This window comes from Leucopleurus acutus (assembly GCF_964270905.1).
Source record: "Leucopleurus acutus genome assembly, chromosome: 4".
Classification (NCBI taxonomy): domain Eukaryota; kingdom Metazoa; phylum Chordata; class Mammalia; order Artiodactyla; family Delphinidae; genus Leucopleurus; species Leucopleurus acutus.
The window spans coordinates 75,862,438-75,883,017 of NC_139146.1; the positions used below are offsets into that span (position 1 = coordinate 75,862,438).

Consider the following 20,580-nt stretch of genomic DNA (forward strand, 5'->3'; position numbering starts at 1 on the left):
TGTTGAGCAGAATCTTCTATCTTGAAATAACCCTTAACCCCGTGTCTTCTTCAGACCCTTCCTTCTCGCACCATCAGCCCCATTTTTCTGCAAGTCACTGCAGAGCTTGTCAAAAGAGTTATCTGTACTCACTCACTCTTTTTTCTTGCTTGCCATTCTCTTCTCTACCCACCTAGTTAGGCGTCTTTCTCCTCCACTCCACTGAAACTGCTCTAGTTTACTGTCTTTCTCCCACCGCCAACCCTTTTGTCTCCTTTTTGTGTGGATATTTCAGTATAGGTGATCCATTTGCCTTCTTAGTTCTTTGACCTCTTCACTTTGAATGATGGGATCCTTCACTGCATCTTAGACACCCACTGCATTAGCCTTTGATAATGTCAATTGCTGTAGCACTTCCAAAATGTCTGTTTCAAGCACTCTAATCTCTAAGCACATCTATCTTTCCAGCTCACTTACTCCTCCTTGTACCCTCTCAATTCTTCAGCTTCAAAGGGACCTCTAATCCACTGATGCTATCAACTGTTCATTATATACCACTTACTACCTTATGTCCTTCTGTCTCTCCTTACCTTAGTCCATAGTCTACCAATGGAATCACTTCCTTGCAAGTATTAGCTCCCTTGTCTCTCCCTCTTGTCATTCTTGCTTAGTTAAATCCAATTCTTGCCTGCACTTGAAAAGATGCAAAAAAAAAAAAAAAAAAGATGACAAGGGAAAACAAACAACTATGTTGACTGATCTTTAAATCCATGACCTTGAACTTCAAGTGTGCTTTCATTGCTCTCAGTGATTGTGTGGCAGTCATACTACATTTCCCTAATCAATTCATTTGCTAACATGGAACCTACCAAACTACCAGGATCTATACATATATACTCTACCTTTTGTCCTGTTAATAATAGACAAGCTGTCTTTGTTCTTACCAGAGGCCATTCTCTCAACCTGTATGTTGAATCCTATTCCACCTAATTTTAAGCTCTTTGCCCCTAAAATTAGCCCCTCTCTTTCCCACATCATTTTATTTCCCTCTCCACTGGATCATTCCCATGAGCACATGAACATGCAACAATAACTCCTATCTTGAAGAAACCAAACCTTCCCTTAACCCCATGTACCCCTCCAGATACCACTCCTATACTCTGCTCCTTTTTAGAGGAAAATTCCTCAAAATAGTTTATGAGTTATTGTCTCCATCCTCTCTTCCCGTTCTCTTGAGAACCGACTTAAGCTTTTATCCCCTCTACTTAGCTGAAGTTGCTCTTGTTGAGATCACAATGATCTCTACCTTGCCAAATTCAATGGCTAATTCTTCATCCTCATCTTACTTGTTTGACACATTCACTCCCTGTTTCTTGGAAGTCTTTCTCTACTTGACTTCTGGGATACCACTTCATTGTCATCCTACCTCATTGAATGCTCCTGACTCAGTTTCCTTTGCTAGATCATCTTTGTTTTCCCAGCCTCTAGGTTGAAGTGGGCGATGGCTCAGTTCTCTCAGATTCTTTAGAACTTTCCTTGCTCCCTGGATGATGTCATCAGTTCTGTGGCTTTAACTGCATGCTGATGACTTCCCAAATTATCTCCAGCCTCCATTTCTTTCTTGAGCTCCAGAGTTTTGTAACCAATTGTCTCTTTAACAGCCCTACTCGAACATCTAGTAGAAATGTAAAATTTAACATATCCATAACTGAACTCTTACTTCTGCCCCCAAACTTGCTCTTCCTCCACTGTTCCCCATTTTAGCAAATGGCACCACAATTCATTCATCCAGGTGCTCAGGTCAAAAACCTTGGAGTCATTCTTGACACCCGTTTTTCCCTTACACTTTGCCTCCAAGCCATTAGCAAACCCTAATTTTGAAATATGTCATGACAATGACCATTCTTTTTTTTTTTTTTTTTTTTTTTTTTTGCGGTACGCGGGGCCTCTCACTGTTGTGGGCTCTCCCGTTGTGGAGCACAGGCTCCGGACGTGCAGGCTCAGCGGCCATGGCTCACGGGGCCAGCCACTCTGCAGCATGTGGGATCTTCCCGGACCGAGGCACGAACCCCCGTCCCCTGCATTGACAGGCGGATTCCCAACCTCTGTGCCACCAGGGAAGCCCGACAATGACCATTCTTAACATCCAAGCATTCATCACCTTTGTAAGCCACTATCATCTCTTGCTTGGTCTGCTTCAGTAGCTTCCACTCTTGCGACATTCATGCCTTCCCCACATCATTTCCACCAGTTCATGGTTCATGTGGCAGTCACAGGGATCCCTTAGAACATAAATTACGCACAACTCTCCTGCTCTCACCTCTCCAGAGGGAGTTCTTATCTTGCAGAGTTTGTAGTCTAAAGTCCTAAGTAAGCCTACTAGGCCCACATGATCTGACCTGCCTCTCCAGCCTCATGTCCCACCACTCTCCCCACTGCCTCTGCTCTCCAGCCACGTGGGCCTCCTTGCTCCCACCTCGATCATTCCACTTGCTTTTTCCTCTGCCAGGACACTCTTCCCTCAAGTATTTGTCACCTCCTTATAAAGGTGTACCGGATCACTCTGCCAAAAATACACTCTTTGGTCTGCTCATGTTTTTAAAGTCCCACACTTTTGTATTCAACTGCCTACTGGACATCTTCATTTGGATGTATCATAGGCACCTCAAATATAATATGCTTTGAGACAGAAGTCTTGACTTTCCTCCCAATCTTGTTCCTCCTTTGGTCTTCCAACTGAAGACTGAAGATTTCCCCCCCGCCAAAATCTATTTCTCCCTGATTCCTTTTTCTTCACCCTCAAATCCAATGCATCCAATGTAAGTTCTCTTTGTTTTCTTTCCAGACCATTTCCTGAATTCATTCATTTCCTCTGCTACTTGCGGTCATTTACGGTCATCATCCCACTCATCCTGCTTACAGTCATTTCTCACCTGGATTTCTACGTTCTCCTCCTGAGTAGTCTCCCTGCTTCTGCTCTTGTTCCCTTTCAGGTCTTTACTACCTTAGCCAGAGGGGATATTTTAAAAACCAAATTGGATCACATCTTTCCCTTACTATATTATCCTTCCTGTGGTGTCCCATTGCTCTTAGGATAAACCCAAACCTTTTGTAGGGGTCTCTAGAGCTCCACGGGCTCTCTGACCTCACTCCCTACCACTTTCCCTACTGCTCACTCTGCCCCAGTCACACTGGCTTCTTTTCTCTTCCCCTAAAAGGCCAATCCCATACTTGGTCCTGCTTCAGAATCTGCATGGGTGGTTTTCTCTCCCTAGATGTTTATTGTTTTCCTAGGATCATCTCGTGGTTAATTCCTGTTCAGATCTCAGCCCATGTTTTTAAAGGGTGGGAAAGCCTACCTTTTAGAGGGCCTTGCCTGTCTGTGCTGCCCCACAATAGCCCCCCTGAAGTCCCGGTATAGAAAGTTTTCAGACTTTGCTTTAGAAAGGACTACTTTAAAGCTTCTATCTTCTGAATTTATCTTCTAGATTTTCCTTGTTAAAAATTCCAGTAAGTCTTTATGTTAATTCAATAAGCAACGAGTATATTTATATATTATTTACATAAAATAATGTAAACATTAGGCCATATGTAGTCAGCATGTCACCCTGCCCCTCTCACTCAAGCGTTCCTTCATATGAAAGACGTTTACTGAGAATATACTAAGGCACTCTTCTGTGTCCTGTGAGGGTGTTGAGATGACTGAGACATGGCAGTTTTGGTTGTGTGCACATTTAAAAAATGTATATTGTAGAGTAAGTTCCATCATTCTAACACCTTACTAATGTGTCGTCACTAATCATCACTGTCACTGTTAAACTTTATTGAGCACTTACTATGTTCAGGGCATAGGCACTGAGCTGTAGATGAATAAGACGTGGATCCCATCCTTGGACTGTCAGTGTGGTTGGGGAGGCCAAACACATCCTCAACACATCCCTGGCATAGAAAGTAAAGTGGACTGGAGTATCCTATAGGACCGTCACTTCATTTTTCTGAGTTAAATGGCAGTACTGACCTCTTTTATGGCTTCTGTATTGAATCATAATTAGAAATGTCTCTTTCTACTTCTAGGTGATGAAAGAATTCACCATGGGTTTTCTTTTCTTAAACATTGAAATCTTTGATCCATTTAGAATTTATCCTGGTGTATGGTATGAGTTATAAACCCAGCTTTCTTAGTGCCTACTCAGTTGCCAGTGCTATCTTGACACAGATGAAATCAGGTGAAAATGAACATGAAACATATATTTGAAACAAGAGAAAAAGGTCACAAAAATGCAGACCGAGGGGGTGTGAGAGGAGACACAACTTAATAGTTAGCTTGGTGATGTGATATTTTTGAGCTCTAGTTTGCATGGAGGTCCCAGTTTTTGTTGTTGTTGAACCAGATGGAAGGGCTTGCCCTCTTCCTGCCTCTGCCTTCTCACCCTCAAGCAAAACCCTTTCCCACATTCCCCTATCTCTTGCCCAAATGACCCTGAGCTAAGGCAGTGGGGAGCTGTGCCTAGGAGAGGATTGAGGAAGAATGAATAGTAGTAATGATTATATAGCTTAATCTGTCATGTCAGAGAACATCCCAATGTCTGTTTACATGGTCATACCCAGCATAGACCTGGACTGCTTTAAGACCGGTCTTCAAAACCATAGTGTACCTAAAAACAAGCGCAAATTTTACTTCAGAAAGCTTTGAGAAATAACCTAGGTCTTACCGAAGTACCTTCAAGGGAATTCTACCATCTAACACAGAGCAAATCCTGCTGAAATGTTCTTGAGGCACATCTCTTCCCAAGTCCCAGTCACCATGTCAGCTGTTCCCCACGAATACCTTTCCTCTTTCTCTCAAGCTGCAGCTTGCCTCTCTCTTGCCCGCCTGTGCCCCCTAGTTCTGTCCTGAGAGGTGTTCCCTGCCTTTCCTTTATAGGTCAGTGGTATCCCGTTCGTACCTGAGGCTGAGCAGCTCACACACGGGCTCCTTAAGGAGGCAGGGTAGAGGGCAAGTGGAGAGTAGTTATACTTTGACATTTCATCCTTATCGTGTTACAAAACGCTTTACTTCTACACGCAGCGGGAATCCCCGTGTAGGAGTGCCTCAGTCCCCATCAGGGAACAACAGCTTTTTAATCATGCTTCCTCCCAGCAGATGGCAGCCTTCCCCAGCAGATGGCTTGGAGCACAAGCCAGATGATCCCACTGTTGGCTCCAGTGGCAACAGGAGCAGTGTGGTTTGTTTGCTGCGGAATAAAATACAAACATCTAGGGCTTCCCTGGTGGCGCAGTGGTTGAGAGTCCGCCTGCCGATGCAGAGGACGCGGGTTCGTGCCCTGGTCCGGGAAGATCCCACATGCCGCTGAGCGGCTGGGCCCGTGAGCCATGGCTGCTGAGCCTTAGCTCCACAACGGGAGAGGCCACAACAGTGAGAGGCCCGCGTACCGCAAAAAAAAAAAAAAAAAAAAAACAAACATCTAAAGGGCATAACACAGCCATAACGTTCTGATTGTCTCTTAAAGGGAGATGCTATTCATCATTCTGCTCAGAATCCTTTAGAGGCTCCTTCCTGTTGGCCTTATAATAAGAGCCAAACTCCTCCAGGGCTCATTGTGATCTGGCCTCACCACAAATCCTGCTCTCCTCTTCCTTGCTCCCTTCCCTCCAGCCACCCTGACTGCTGTCTTGCTGCGCCTTTCTCTTAATTTCACCTCAGAGCCTTCACACTTGCTGTTTCTTGGTCTGAAATGCTCTTCCTCTCTCATTTCCCTTTCTCCCCTCTCCTATATCTGGCCCTTTCTTGTCTTTCATTTCCACAGGTAGAGTGTCACTTCCTCCGAAGACGCTTCCCTATCTCCCTAAACTAGGTGCCCCCTTCCTTCCACGCAGTGAACGTCATGCTAGTTTATCTTCTTCCGGTGCTCACCACCGTCTGAAATTGTTCACCTGCTTATTGTCTGTCTGTCCACCTGAAAGGCGAGCTGCTTGAGGGGAGGACAGGGACTTTATCTTGACCCTTCTCTAGTCCAAAGCTTAGGAAGTCGAGATGAATTCCGCATAAAAGTCATTCTTATGGACGTGGTCTGGATTCACCCAGTCGTCGTTATTCAGCTCACAGCAACTTAGGTCCATTGAGTGTCCTACGTATTTAACACCATCTCATTTTATCTTTAAAACAACCCTTTGGTGAAAGTGCTATTTGTGTCCCCACTTTGCAGATGAGGAAACTGAGGCAGAGAGGAGGTAAGTGACTTGCCAAAGGCCACACACACAGTAACAGAGCAGAGATTGGGCCCAGGCAGGCAATCCCACACCCTGCTCCACTTTACCACCACACTTCTACCTGTGCTAGGTGCTATGGGTGACAAGGGAAGTAGATAGGAAGATAGTGAGGGGAAGGAGCTCAGCACAGTGCTTGGCACATTGTAAGTGCTCAATAGATATTATAGTGTTTTATAAATAGTGGGCCTGTCTATTCTATCTATTCAACTGTGTATGTTATGTGCTGTGAGGACTACAAAATAAAGCAGTCTTTCCTCACATGTTTACAAGCTTAGGGAAATAATATAGACATAAACATAACAAAATATGTAATTAGAGCCCAGATGAGTGATGTGGCCTTCAGTCCAACCATAACCAGACACTCTACCTCTACATACAATTATCTCCCATTCTTGTACCACCCTGCAAAGTTTTGTTTTGTTTTTTTTGACTGGGAAAATAATTTTATTTTGTTTGGCACAGTGGGCAGGGGTCCAGTCTTAGAACTTCTGGAATTGCATCTTGGTGCCGGCAGCCTTGGAGACCTTCACATTGAAGCATACCGTCTTGCTCAGGGGCCATCCCTCACCCACTGTGTAAATGTCGCCGATCTGGATGTCCCTGAAGCAGGGGGAAAGGTGCACGGACATGTTCTTGTGGTGCTTCTCGAAGTGGTTGTACTTTCGGATGTAGTGGAGGTAGTCTCGGCAGATGACAGTGGTCCTCTGCATCTTCAACTTGGTCACCAAGCCAGACAGGATCCTCCCTCAGATGGAGAAATTACCAGTAAAAGGGCATTTCTTGTCAATGTAAGTGCCCTCAGTGGCCTCCTTCGGTGTCTTGAAGCCCAGACTGATGTTCTTGTTGTATTGCGGGAGCTTCTCGTTGACAGTTTCTCCAAGCAGGACCCTCTTCTTATTTTGAAAGATGGTCAATTGCTTTCTGTAGACACGCTCAGTCTGAATGTCCGCCATCTTCCAAGCTGCCTGAAAAAAGGTTCTGCAAAGTATTTTTGTCCTCAATTTACAGATGAGGAATCTGAGACTCAGCATTTGTCTGTGGGCATGTAGTGGTGGGACCAGCATTCAAAGCCCTGTTAGTTTGATCCAAAGCCTGTGAAATACTGCAGTGGCTATACAGGAGAAGAGAATGGAGAATGGAGAAAAGAAGCACAGCTGTTACTCTCTAGGAAAAAGGAGCTGGGAAATATTTTAGGAACAGGGAGTGATACTGGAGTTGTACTCAGGAAGATCTGCCCCAAGGATGGATTGGATGTTTGAAATCCTGCCCCTGCCCCCAAAGAAATGTGAATGCTTGAACACTGCTGTGCCTGAGTCACGGCTCCACCCACATACTGGGGATTTCAATTTGAGCACATAGTAGAAGAGGGAGCTTGATGCCACTGGAAAGGGCACTAAACTAGGAGGTTAGTTCTGGTTTTGCCATAGCTGCATGTCTGTTTCCTTCCTAGTGAAATGAGAATTCTAGTGCTGAGAATCTGGATTTTAATACAGCTGCTTAATTTGATACAGCAAGATGTTGCCAAAATGAGATTACTATATATTCTTGAATATAAGGAAATTTGGAAAAACTCTAGCCAATTTGAATAGATAAACTTTTAGGAAGAAAGATAGTTAGACAAATGTTTATTTAGAAAGGTGTTAATTTATATTAACACCTATAAAATTAAAATAACATTAAAATCAATGATATAATTTAGAAATAGTTCTTATTTCTAACGTTACATTTCATGGAAAAGCAGTTTTATTCAACTTTTTCACTTGCATGCTTGACATCACTAGAGTTACCTTTTGAGTAATTTAACACTTTTTCCAGGAAAATCATTTTTATTTCTTAAGTTATTTGAGATAGAAAATTTAAGAGTTTTATTATAGAAAGTTTCAAACACACCCAAAATAGAGAATGTTATAGTGTACCCCCGTACACCCATCACTTAGTTTTAATAATTATTAACATTTTGCTAATCTCATTTCATCTAGGTATTCTCTTACCAACCCTCCCTACCACACACACACACACACACACACACATTTTGGGGCTTCCTGTAGGACAAGTTTTTTTGTTTGGTTGTTTTTTTAATTTATTTATTTTTCATACAGCAGATTCTTATTAGTTATCTATTTTACACATATTAGTGTATATATGTCAGTCCCAGTCTCCCAATTCATTCCCCCCACCCCCTGCTCTCCCCCCTTGGTGTCCATGCGTTTGTTCTCTACATCTCTGTCTCTATTTCTGCCTTGCAGACCAGTTCACCTGTACCATTTTTCTAGCTTCCACATATATGCATTAATATACGATATTTGTTTTTCTGACTTACTTCACTCTGTATGACAGTCTCTAGGTCCATCCACGTCTCTACAAATGACCCAATTTTGTTTCTTTTTATGGCTGAGTATTTTTTTTTCTTGAAGGATAAATTTATTAATTTATTGAACAAATACTTATTGTACCAGGCATTGTACTTAACAGCACAGTTCCAGAAGCTGCCTTGTTAGTCTGATTCTGCCTTTGCTGGGGAACCTGTCATCTGCTTGTGCAACATCACTCATGGGCCTCATCAGACAAGTTGTTTTAAAGAAAATACTAGACACCATTTCATTTTGCCCATAAGTATCTTATATGCCTTTCTCATTGCTAAGGACTTTAAAAAACCCATAATTATCATGCCATTATTTACACTTAAAATTTACAATTATTCTTTAATACCGTCTAATACCCGCTAAATATTTAAGCTTCCTTAATTGTCTCAAAAGTGTATTTTTACAGTTGGTTAGTTTGAATTAGCCCTCACACAAGGGCCACACATTGTCTCTTCTCTGTTACTCTTTTTTTTTTTTTTTGGCCACACTGAGTGGCATGTGGGATCTTAGTTCCCAGACCATGGATGGAACCTGCACCCCCTGCAGTGGAAGCACAGTCTTAACCACTGGACCACCAGGGAAGTCCCTCTGTTACTCTTTAACACCTACCCTAATCCTCTCTCCCTTTTTCAAACACATTTGTTAGAAACTTTGGGTAAAATATACCATATTCTGAATTTAATTTGTTCTTTGTGACGTCTTTAACTTGCTCTTCTAGCTCCCCTTTTTTTTGCAAAGCATATAGCTTAAGAGGCTTGCTTAGACTGAAAATAGTTTCAAGCAAGAATTTTTCATAGGTGGTGCCACGGTTGGGGGCATACGGTGTCAGGCTCTGACGTTTGTGGTGGTTCTAAGATTGATGAGTGAGTTCAGGTGAGGTTGGCTCAACCCCTCCATGGTAAAGTTCCCCATCCACCTTTCACCAGGTGGTTTCAGCAGCCAGTTTCGTTCTTTGCCTAGATTCCATTATATCATTAGGGATAAGATAGGCACTTTTTGAACCTGTGTTTTATGCTGTCACTAGAAATTATGTAACAAGCCATCAGAACCCATTCATGTAATGTAACAGAACTTTAAAAAAAATTCATTCTGTAGCTGTACTTTTATCTGCACAATACAACTACCTCATTCTTTGTGTTTCTATTTTGCTTTTTAAAATGATGTTTAATTATTTAGAGCAACATCCAATGCTTAGGATTACAAAAGCATATCCCCAAGAATAATTATTAAATCTGTTTTAAATTTCTTTACTTCATCCCTCTTTTTAAATACTGATTTAAATTTAAATTTAAATTGTAGGGAGAACTCTATAATTATTTTAGCATTAATTGAAGTTGTTTCAGGCTGATATGTTTTCGTTTCTCATTTCTTTGTTGGGAAAATAAAGTAATTGAGAGAGTGTCTCATAAGATGAGATTTATAAGAACTTGCATGCAAGGTAACCTCGTTTCTGAGGAATAATTTTGGGGAACAAAATCTTTCCTTATACTCAGTTATTTATGGTGCTCTACTGAAAACTTCTTATTTTTTAAAATTTATCATGGTTTCATGAAACGCATATATCAAGAGTAAAGTTTAAAGAAGGAAGAAAACTAAGAAAATAGGATTCTCTTCACCTTTTCATTCTCAAGTCCTATAATTTATTTTGTGTGTGTATAACACCGTTGAGACCTCACAAGAGAAGTTTCTTTCAGATTTCAATATTAGGGAAAGTTGATGTTTTTTGCTTTCAATGGTAGAATTAGAATGTTCAGATATAACTGTACAAGGCTTTAATTATACATTCTTCCTTTTGTTTCATTTTATTTTCCTTTCTCTTCTCCCTCCACTATTTTTCTATCTCTCCTTGAATTTTTCATCTTAAAACAGATAATATCCTATTGTATTATATGCGTTTATGTAAGCAATCTAAAATTCATTTAGAAATGAGGGGAGGGTATAAATACATAAGGAAACCAATGAAAATACATGTGAGTACATGATCACAATTAGGTTCTCATTTCATTAATTTTCATAGGTGGAATCTTTAATAGTAAATTATTGGGTTGGCCAAAAAGTTCATTCAGGTTTTTCTATAAGGTGTTGGAGAAAAACCCAAATGAACTTTTTGGTCAACCCAATACTTAAACTTTACAATTACTGAAACTTAACAGTTACTTAAACTTTTTTTTATTTACAGAAATTTAAGCATTTAAAATAAATTAATCTTAATTTTTAAATTTTTAGGATTATAGCTATGATTTATTGTATATTTACTATGTTTTGGGCACTATGCAGAGTGCTTTACATGTATTATCTTATTTAACTTTCAGACAACAACCTTTTGTGGTACATGACCGTGAGAAAACTAAAGTATGGAGAGCTTTAGTAAACTTGCCCAAGATCAGAGGTTGGAGCCAGGATTTGGTTCTAGGCAGTCTGATTCCAGAGCCAGTGGTCCTATCCATTAAACAATATTATAGTATTCCCTAAAGCTGTTTGCTTCAAAAAATACCAGTGCTTGTCCCACCCCCTGAGGTTGTGACTTAACTGGGCTGGGACCCAAAATTTTTAAAAGATTTCCAGGTGATTCTAATGTGCAGACAAGTTTGGAAACCGTTGTAATACTGCTTTGCTTGGGACATAGCTGACACAATGGCCACCTGAGAGCTATTCCTTCCTGCCAGTTGATGAGATAACATCAAAAATGTGTTTCTAAAATGAAGCATGAAAGCTCTACCTGTGGGAGAAATTATAGCATGAAAGGGCAAAAGGAAATAGCATAATTCATTCGTATTACCAGCATTTGTAGAAGTTATTTTAGGATTAACTCAGTGTTATATTGACTCTGACTTGTGTATATAAAGCTGGAAACCAAGCTTGGTGATGCATCAAAATCCACAAAACAAGTGCTGTATCTTTCATGAGGGACAGCATGACTGTGTACAAGGGCATTTTTGTAGACTACCCTCCCCTCTTCCTTACGTCTGAGTCAGTTTAGCCTTAAAAGGAGACTAATAGAAAATAGCCGAACTCAAAATTTTCATTTACTTTTTTTTTTTTTTTTAAGGTCATAGCCTATCTCCTAGTGGGCTGTAAATTCCTTGTAAAGAGAAACCAACCGTATCTTATCAATTTTGTTCTCTCAACTTTGGCATCAGGCTGCACATACTAGAAACCCAATCAATACCTGAGTGCTGTGTTTCCTACAGTGCTCCTACATTGATGCACTAAAGTTGTAACTAATAATTCTACCATTCATCTACTGTCTGCATCTATTATATGCAGGGTGTTTTACATACATGTCACTAATCTTTACACACACCTACCCATTATCCTCCTATCTGAGGAGAGGAAACTGAGTCTCAGAGAAGTTAAGGAATTTGCCCAAGATTGTACAGCTGAGTAAGTAACAAAACTGGGGTTTGAGCCATGTCTGTCTGATGCCAGAGCACACCCACTTTCCTTTACCCCAAACACTCCAGAGGGTGGACTCCCAGACATGATTAAAAACTCCCAAGGAGGGCTTCCCTGGTGGCGCAGTGGTTGAGAGTCCGCCTGCCGATGCAGGGGACATGGGTTCGTGCCCTGGTCCGGGAAAATCCCACATGCCGCGGAGCGGCTGGGCCCGTGAGCCATGGCCGCTGAGCCTGAGCGTCCGGCGCGTGTGCTCCGCAATGGGAGAGGCCACAACAGTGAGAGGCCCGCGTACCGGAAAAAAACAAAAACAAAAACAAAAAAAAAAAACAAAAAAAAAAACAAAAACTCCCAAGGAGAAACTGTCTGGAACAATTTGTCATAATGAGGCCCTATTACAATAGGCCTTTGGATAATTTGGCCTGTATTTTCCAACAGTAAAAAAAAAACTTCTAAACATAATTTTTTTTTTTTAAAGATTTAATTTTATTTATTTTTGGCTGCGCTGGGTCTTCGTTTCTGTGTGCGGGCTTTATCTAGTTACGGCAAGTAGGGGCGACTCTTCACTGCTGTGCACGGGCTTCTCATCGCAGTGGCTTCTCTTGTTGCAGAGCACGGGCTCTAGGCGCACAGGCTTCAGTAGTTGTGACACACGGGCTCAGTAGTTGTGGCTCACGGGCTCTAGAGCGCAGGCTCAGTAGTTGTGGCACATGGGCTTAGTTGCTCCACGGCATGTGGGATCTTCCGGACCAGGGATCAAACCCATGTCCACTGTGCCACCAGGGAAGTTGCTCTAAACATGAATTTTAATTTGCTTCCATTTTGTCTGTTTTGAATAGTTCAGGTGTATCCAGCTTTCTACTGTTAAAGATACCACCATTAACATTTTTGTGCATAAATCTTTGCCCACAGTTGGAATTATTTCTTTAGGGTACATGTTTAGAAGTAGAATTGGATTAAGGAGTATAAGCATTGCTGACTCGTACTACCAAATTATTTTTCACAAAGTGTACTGATTTAAATATCCACCAGCAGCATGCAAGTACTCATTTCATCTTACCCCTCCAGCATTGTTTTTTTTTTTTTGCTGCTCCTTGTGGCCTGTGGGATCTTAGTTCCCTGACCAGGGATTGAACCTGAACCTGTGCCCACTGCAGTGGAAGCACAAAGTCTTAACCACTGGACCACCAGGGAAGTCCCTGCATTGTTATCCTTTGTAAAAAACTTTTGCTCATTTGATAGTTTTTAAAAATCTCATTTTTTATTTGCATTGTTTTGATTACAAGCAAGTTTGAACTTTTTCTTATGATTATTAGCCCTTTGTGTCTCCATAGATGAATTCCTCTTCTTTGTCCATTTAACTTTTGACACCTTCCTTAGTGTTTTCCTTATTCATCTATCCTTTTATACTCTTCAGTTATTAAGACTATAAAGCCTTTATCATTTTACCAAATATTTCTCCAAGTTTTTATTCTAAGTTTTATTTTTTGACACACAGAAGTTTTGTTTTAAATATTTTAATCTGTATGTTTCCTCTGTATCGTCTGTCACCTTTAATGCAGATTAAAATCCAGTGATTAAGTAGGTATTCTCTTATTTTTGCTCTAATTCAATTTTTTTTTAAATTTAATCTTTGATTTACCTGTGGTTTACTTTGATAAAGTAGTGTGATATATTTAATTTGGTCTTTCCCCTAAATAGTTACTTTTCCTAGTTCCTTTGTTTATTGATTTGTGATGGCTATTTTTATCGTATATTTGATTCTTACTGAATCTAATTTTTGCTTTTACTTTTCTTTTTGCAGATCCTAGTCCCTGTGACTTTGTAAGGAAATGGTAAGACTATAGATATAGTACCATTTTCCCAGACTTTACTAGCTGAATGGGGCACTCAATCTGGGGCATTTGAGGTGAAAGCCTGTCTTGGGGGTTTTGAGAAGATTCCTATGCTTTCCCTTTGTCATAAGGCCCTTTTCTCATGGTAATTCCTGTGGGAAAAAGGAAAGAAGAGAGGTGAAGTGATTAAAATGAAGATTTAGGAGAACTCTTCTTATATTCACTCAGTGCTTACTTGTTTGCTCAATGCTATGTGTGTCACATAATAGGGCTGAACCTTTAAGGGACTTGGGATTCTGCACTGACAATCTCATGTCATAGATTTTGTGAAGCTCCAAGTTAATGTATCCCAGTCTCCTCTTGCCTCTAATTCAAATTCAGTAGTTAATGAAATTTCAAGAAAGTGACCTCTATGAAAAAAAAAAGTGTGTATGTGTGTACATACAGTGTATAAACTAGATGCCTCCTGAAAATAGATGCTTACTCTTGGTTTGGCTAAGATATACTTAGAAGAGGTAACAGAATAGAATCATTAAAGAGAAAATACCAAGGGTTCATATCAATGGCTCATATAGATGAGAAGTAAATAATATCAGATTTTATTTTATTTTTTTGCGTTACGCGGGCCTCTCACTGTTGTGGCCTCTCCCGTTGCGGAGCACAGGCTCCGGACGCGCAGGCTCAGCGGCCATGGCTCACGGGCCCAGCCGCTCCACGGCATGTAGGATCTTCCCGGACCGGGGCACGAACCCGTGTCCCCTGCATCAGCAGGCGGACTCTCGACCACTGTGCCACCAGGGAAGCCCAAGAGAGTGTTTTTAAAATGTCTTTGTTTTTACTGTTATACTACTTGTTGCTTTTGTTTTATTGCTTAATTTGGTTTGATTCTGTGAGAAAATTGTTCTATCTCCATTTTCTATCCCTGTCCCAGTCCTCTCAAACAATGTTGTTAAACAAATGTGCTGTACCTGATTGTTATAAAAGAAAATATTTTCTGAATATAAGCAAAATAGTCAAGTGTAAAAGAGCATTTTGACTGACAGAGAGAATTATTTGAGTTACCCAATCAATTCAGACCTGAAATCATTTCCATAATTGTTGCTATATAAACATATATTTATTGCTCTGCACCCAAGGTAAGGATTTCCAAAACTTTCTTAGCTGTTGTCAAACTGTAGGAGACTAATTATCAATGAAGACATGGAACAGCAAGGGAATCCTTATTAAAAAAAAATTTGCCTTCAAGAGTTAAAATCCTTCGACCACATTTTCTTGTTTCTGCACAGGATCACGACTAGACATTGTGAGGTAATATAATACCTGAGAGAGAAGGGAAGCCTGCCTTAAGATGAAGAGATGTAGGTTGCAGATGTAGCTATGGTGACATAATACACAATAAGTGAATGAAAAGGAGAGATATTAGTCAGACCTCCACATAGGATTAGCAGATGTTAATGAGATAATTTCCAATAGAAGTAACAATCCAATTTAAGTATCTATAGGAATAAACGAGGAAACTGTCAACTGTCTTGTGTAAAATGATACATTAAAAGAATATTGTTTAGCTGATGAAGAAAAGGTAGGGAGGGAAATCTTGGCTTGGAGGTGATGATGGGAGCCAGAAGCTGACTTGCTTGCAAAGATTAATATATAATAAAATGTTCTGTCTGCACTAAGGCTTGCTGTTTTCCTCTACCAAGCCACCTCCCCTGGAGTTGGCTCAGGCTGTCTCAGCAGGGTTCAAACAGTACCTGCATGTCAAAACCATTGTTTTATTGAGTAAGGGTGTAGTTTTGGGGGTTTTTTTTTCCTTCTGGCAATGGACAGTGTCTTCATTGTTTCCTGACAGTAACATGTCTTAGGGATTGCATTGTATCAATTACATAGCAGATCTCAAACTTTCACCATGAAAGGATCTTTTGGTTATCTCAATCCACCACCATGATTTCATGTTTGGAAATATTTTTTGTTGTTATTGTTCATTATATTTGTTAACTTAAAAAAAAATTAAGGACATGCAAAAATACTAAACAGAGTCTTCTATCAGTGTGAAGTAATGTATGGAGTTGATATAGTTCAGAAACAAATTTGGTGTTTTGGGGAGCCTCAACAGCCTGTTAGTGGGTGGTGTCAGATTCCATTTGATTTTCTGAGATGTTCTGAAGGTTGTGGACTCCCATTATTGTCCTCATAGATCTCCTAAGGTTTGGGGAACTTTAGGCTGGGAACCCTTGAGGTAAGCATCAGAGTAGTCCTGAGGGACAAAATGCAGATAGGTTAGTTGCAATAGGAAAGGGGGTAGTTAGAAGAGTCCAGAATATGACACTGGGGGAAAAGGGTGTAGAAGCGGTATACTGTTCTTACTGCCTTCAAACCTGTATTTTATCTAGCAAACTCTTTGAGTCATAACACAGTTTAAAAAATCTTAAATGTATTACTTTATCTGGTTTACTGATGGTTCCATGATTTTCCCTTATAAGATGCTTAAACTCAGTTTATATTTTAAACAATTAAATACCAATTCAATTCAATTAAATTAGCATTTACTGAGCATTTACTATTATACATGCAAGGTATCATACTAGGTGCTGTGAATGAGAAAGGAAAAAGGAACTAACATTTATTGAGTACTCACTCCATGGTTAGAATGTGCTAGGAACATAACCCTCCAAGATGGATATAGTTATTTTTATTTACAAATGAGGCTAACTGCACTGGCCTCCTGTTATTTTTCAGACATATAGGCATGCTTCTGCCCCAGGGTGTTTGCACTTGCTATCACTGCTTCAATGGGATGATCTTTTCTTGAAAAGTTTATATACCTTATCCTTGTTCAAATATAAGCTGATCAGTGATGCCTTCTTTGACCACCCTATTTAAAATTGCAACCCCGTTCCCCTCTACATACTCCTCATCCCCTTACTGACTTTATTTTTCTTTGTAGCTCTTATTGACATCTTATATACTATGTATTTATTTTTTCATTATTGTCTTTCCGCCCTGACTTGAGGGCAAAGATTTTGTCTGTTTTGTTCCCCTATATACTCTCAGTCCTAGAACACTACTTGTTACATAGTAAGTGCTCAATAAATATTTGTTGAACAGATGAATGAAAGCTGAGAGAATTAAGTAACTTGCTCCGGGATAAGAAAATAGCACTTCATTTAAAAATAAGAAAACACAGAATATCCATTGTTGGTACTGGAATAATAATCTCTTACATGAGAAAAATGGTTGGATCAAACGTTCCATGTTTCTAAGATTGAGTGCTGCCGCCATCACACTGGCCTCAGGGGAAATGTTCCATTGTTAATACTGTGGCCTGGGTGTGTGCCTAGAATCCTGACTTGCATTTCTCTGCTAGCACAGCTAAGGCAAGGCATTAAGGGGCAAATAAGTCATTACTAAAGGCTGAGGGACAACAAAAGTTGTTGAATTAAACAGAGAGTAACATGGAAATAGATAAACTGATTGAAAGATTTCAGCTTGATCTTCAGGATGGATGGCCCAGTTTTGTGACTGTACAACTTCGGGAGTTCCTGTTAATCCCCCCTTGCCTCCTCCCACTTTTTAAAAGGAGCTTCATGATGCATCAATCACCATTTAATTAGGAAGACTTCATGTAAGGGTTTGCCCGAATCCTACCTGACACCAGGCAGGGCCAGAGCTTATTTTAACATAAAGAGTTTAGAGCCTATTAGAGAGCTCAGGCAAGTGTTAGGGAGAATGCTTTTCCTCTCACCTGCCTTTTTGTACATAGAAGCACTTTCCTTGAGTATTTCTGGCCTCTTTCCTTATCCCATAATTAGACCCCCCAGGGGGTAGAAGTGACATTTGTTTGATGGGATTGGGAGAGAGAACTGGTCACTTCTGGGTCCTCTCTCTTTGGGACCTGCTTATCTACACTGAATGATCTTTGTGATCTGCTTTCTGTCACATAGCAAACTTAGCCTCTGAAGGGGGAGGCTTGCAGCCTTGGGGGACAAGTTCAATACAGGGATGTCAGGGATCTGCAGGACTCTCTTCAATATCATCTTATCAATAACAGAGAAAGTATTTTTTTTCTACTTGTCTGACTTCTGTGCCTATTTTTCAGTTAGTTACTAATTGTGGTAGGCAAAAAGCGTTGTTATTTATTGGGTCCTTCAAACTCCAAGCAAGTACATAAATAATTATAACATGAGCTATAGTAAAATATGTGGTGTATTAGTCTGCATAGGATAGGCAATGCTGCAGTAGCAAACAAGGTACAAAACTGTCAATGACTAGATGCAATAAAAGTTTATTTACCCCTCATGTCACGATCCAGTGTGAGTTAGCTGGCTGTGCTGTACAGAATATGTAGTTTCTAGGGTCACTGCAACAGGAAAAGAGAGAGGGAGGAGGAGGACACTAGTTCTCTCTCTTTTATAAAAAAATTTTTATTGAAGTATAGTTGATTTACAATGTTGTGTTAGTTTCTGCTGTATAGCAAAGTGAATCACTTATACATATACACATATCAACTCTTTTTTTTTTTAAGATTCTTTCCCCATATAGGTCATTACAGAGTATCGAGTAGAGTTCCCTGTGCTATACAGTAGGTTCTTATTAGTTATCTATTTTATATATAGTAGTGTATATATGTCAATCCCAGTCTCCCAATTTATCCCTCCCCATCCCCCCCGCCAGGAAACTAGTTCTTAAGTGCATTGCCCTGGAGTGATACCCAACACTTCTGCTGAACGTAGACATAACTGGTCACATGGCTTCAAACAACCGCAAAGGAGGCTGGGAAATGTAAAGGATCACATGGATACTTGGGGAGCACAAACTGTGTCTGCTATCAGTGGATTCAGAATAGTCAGGGAAGGTCCAAGGGAGCAGAGTAGGGCAGAACAGGGGATGAGCAGTACCCAGAGTATATTTTGCCTGTTTCATAGTTTTCTCAAAGCCAGATATTCTGTCTGAAATTTATCTATACAGTCTCTTCAGAATCCAATGCCATCAGGCCATTTACAAAATTACTTAAATTACTTAATATGAAAATTGTGGGAGTTTGCCATTAAGTGTGCATTTTACCTGGGTTCTTCTGGAGACAATATGCTCTTGGTTATATTATATATATTTTAGCTTTGTTTTATTATGTACTGTATTTTTAATGATTTTAGAAGTGAGTATTTTGGGTCCACAATATTTTTGAATACTTTGCACTTTTTAGCACTCTTCAAATCACATAAAATAGAGCATGTGGAAAGGAGGGCCTCTGGATTGTGGAGTTGTGGACTTTGGAGAAGCTGCTGGCCTCACTGAATGATGGAACAACCTACCGAAGGCACAGCTGAAGCAGCAGCTCAGATATAATTCTTTTTGAGGATGGTGCCTACATACTCTAGGACAAAGTATCTACTTTGAATCAAATAAATTGATGTGGTTCTGTGGCCCAATAAGAAGAATACAGTGGTGACCAGGCCCTCCCATCAGGAAACTTGCTCAAGCCTCTTAGATAGCCTCATCCACCAGAAGGCAGACAGCAGAAGTAAGAAGAACTACAATCCTGCAGCCTGTGGAACAAAAACCACATTCACAGAGAGATAGACAAGATGAAAAGGCAGAGGGCAATGTACCAGATGAAGGAACAAGATAAAACCCCAGAAAAACAACTAAATGAAGTGGAGATAGGCAACCTTCCAGAAAAAAGAATTCAGAATAATGATAGTGAAGATGATCCAGGACCTCAGAAAAAGAATGGAGGCAAAGATCGAGAAGATGCAAGAAATGTTTAACGAACACCTAGAAGAATTAAAGAACAAACAGAGATGAACAATACAATAACTGAAATGAAAAATACACTAGAAGGAATCAATAGCAGGATAACGGAGGCAGAAGAATGGATAAGTGACCTGGAAGACAGAATGGTGGAATTCACTGCCGTGGAACAGAATAAAGAAAAAAGAATGAAAAGAAATGAAGACAGCCTAGGAGACCTCTGGGACAACATTAAACGTAACAACATTCACATGATAGGGGTCCCAGAAGGAGAAGCGAGAGAAAAAAGACACAAGAAAATATTTGAAGAGAGTATAGTAGAAAACTTCCCTAACATGGGAAAGGAAATAGCCACGTAAGTCCAGGAAGCGCAGTGAGTCTGATACAGGATAAAGCCAAGGAGAAACACGCCAAGACACATAGTAATCAAAATGGCAAAAATTAAAGACATTATTGAAAGCAGCAAGGGAAAAACGACAAATAACATACAAGGGAACGCCCATAAGGTTAACAACTGGTTTCTCAGCAGAAACTCTACAAGCCAGAAGGGAGTGGCATGACATATTTAAAGTGATGAAAGGGAACACCCTACAACCAAGATTACTCTACCCAACAAGGATCTCATTCAGATTGGAGGGAGAAATCAAAAGCTTTACAGACAAGCAAAAGCTAAGAGAATTCAGCACCACCAAACCAGCTCTACAACAAATGCTAAAGGAACTTCTCTAAGTGGGAAACACAAGAGAAGAAAAGGACCTACAAAAACAAACGCAAAACAATTTAAAAAAAGGTAACAGGAACATACATATCAATAATTACCTTAAACATGAACGGATTAAATGCTCCAACCAAAAGACACAGGCTCACTGAATGGATACAAAAACAAGACTCATATATGCTGTCTACAAGAGACCCACTTCAGACCTAGGGACACATACAGACTGAAAGTGAGGGGATGGAAAAAGATATTCCATGCAAATGGAAATCAA

The 20,580-nt window shown here is 40.3% G+C and overlaps 1 protein-coding gene and 1 pseudogene across 2 annotated transcripts in view; one reads left to right on the forward strand and one right to left on the reverse strand.

Annotated features, from left to right (window-relative positions):
* Positions 1-20,580, forward strand: part of SPMAP2L (sperm microtubule associated protein 2 like) — a gene marked incomplete at both ends in the record, with an annotated part of 57,620 nt that overhangs the window by 3,290 nt on the left and 33,750 nt on the right. The window contains one exon of the mRNA XM_082838911.1: positions 13,813-13,843. Coding sequence (XP_082695037.1) covers positions 13,813-13,843 — 31 coding nt within the window. The remainder of the gene's footprint in view (positions 1-13,812; positions 13,844-20,580) is intronic.
* LOC309961521 (small ribosomal subunit protein uS17-like) lies at positions 6,729-7,202 on the reverse strand (annotated as a pseudogene). Its single transcript has one exon. The product of its transcript is annotated as a small ribosomal subunit protein uS17-like (transcript).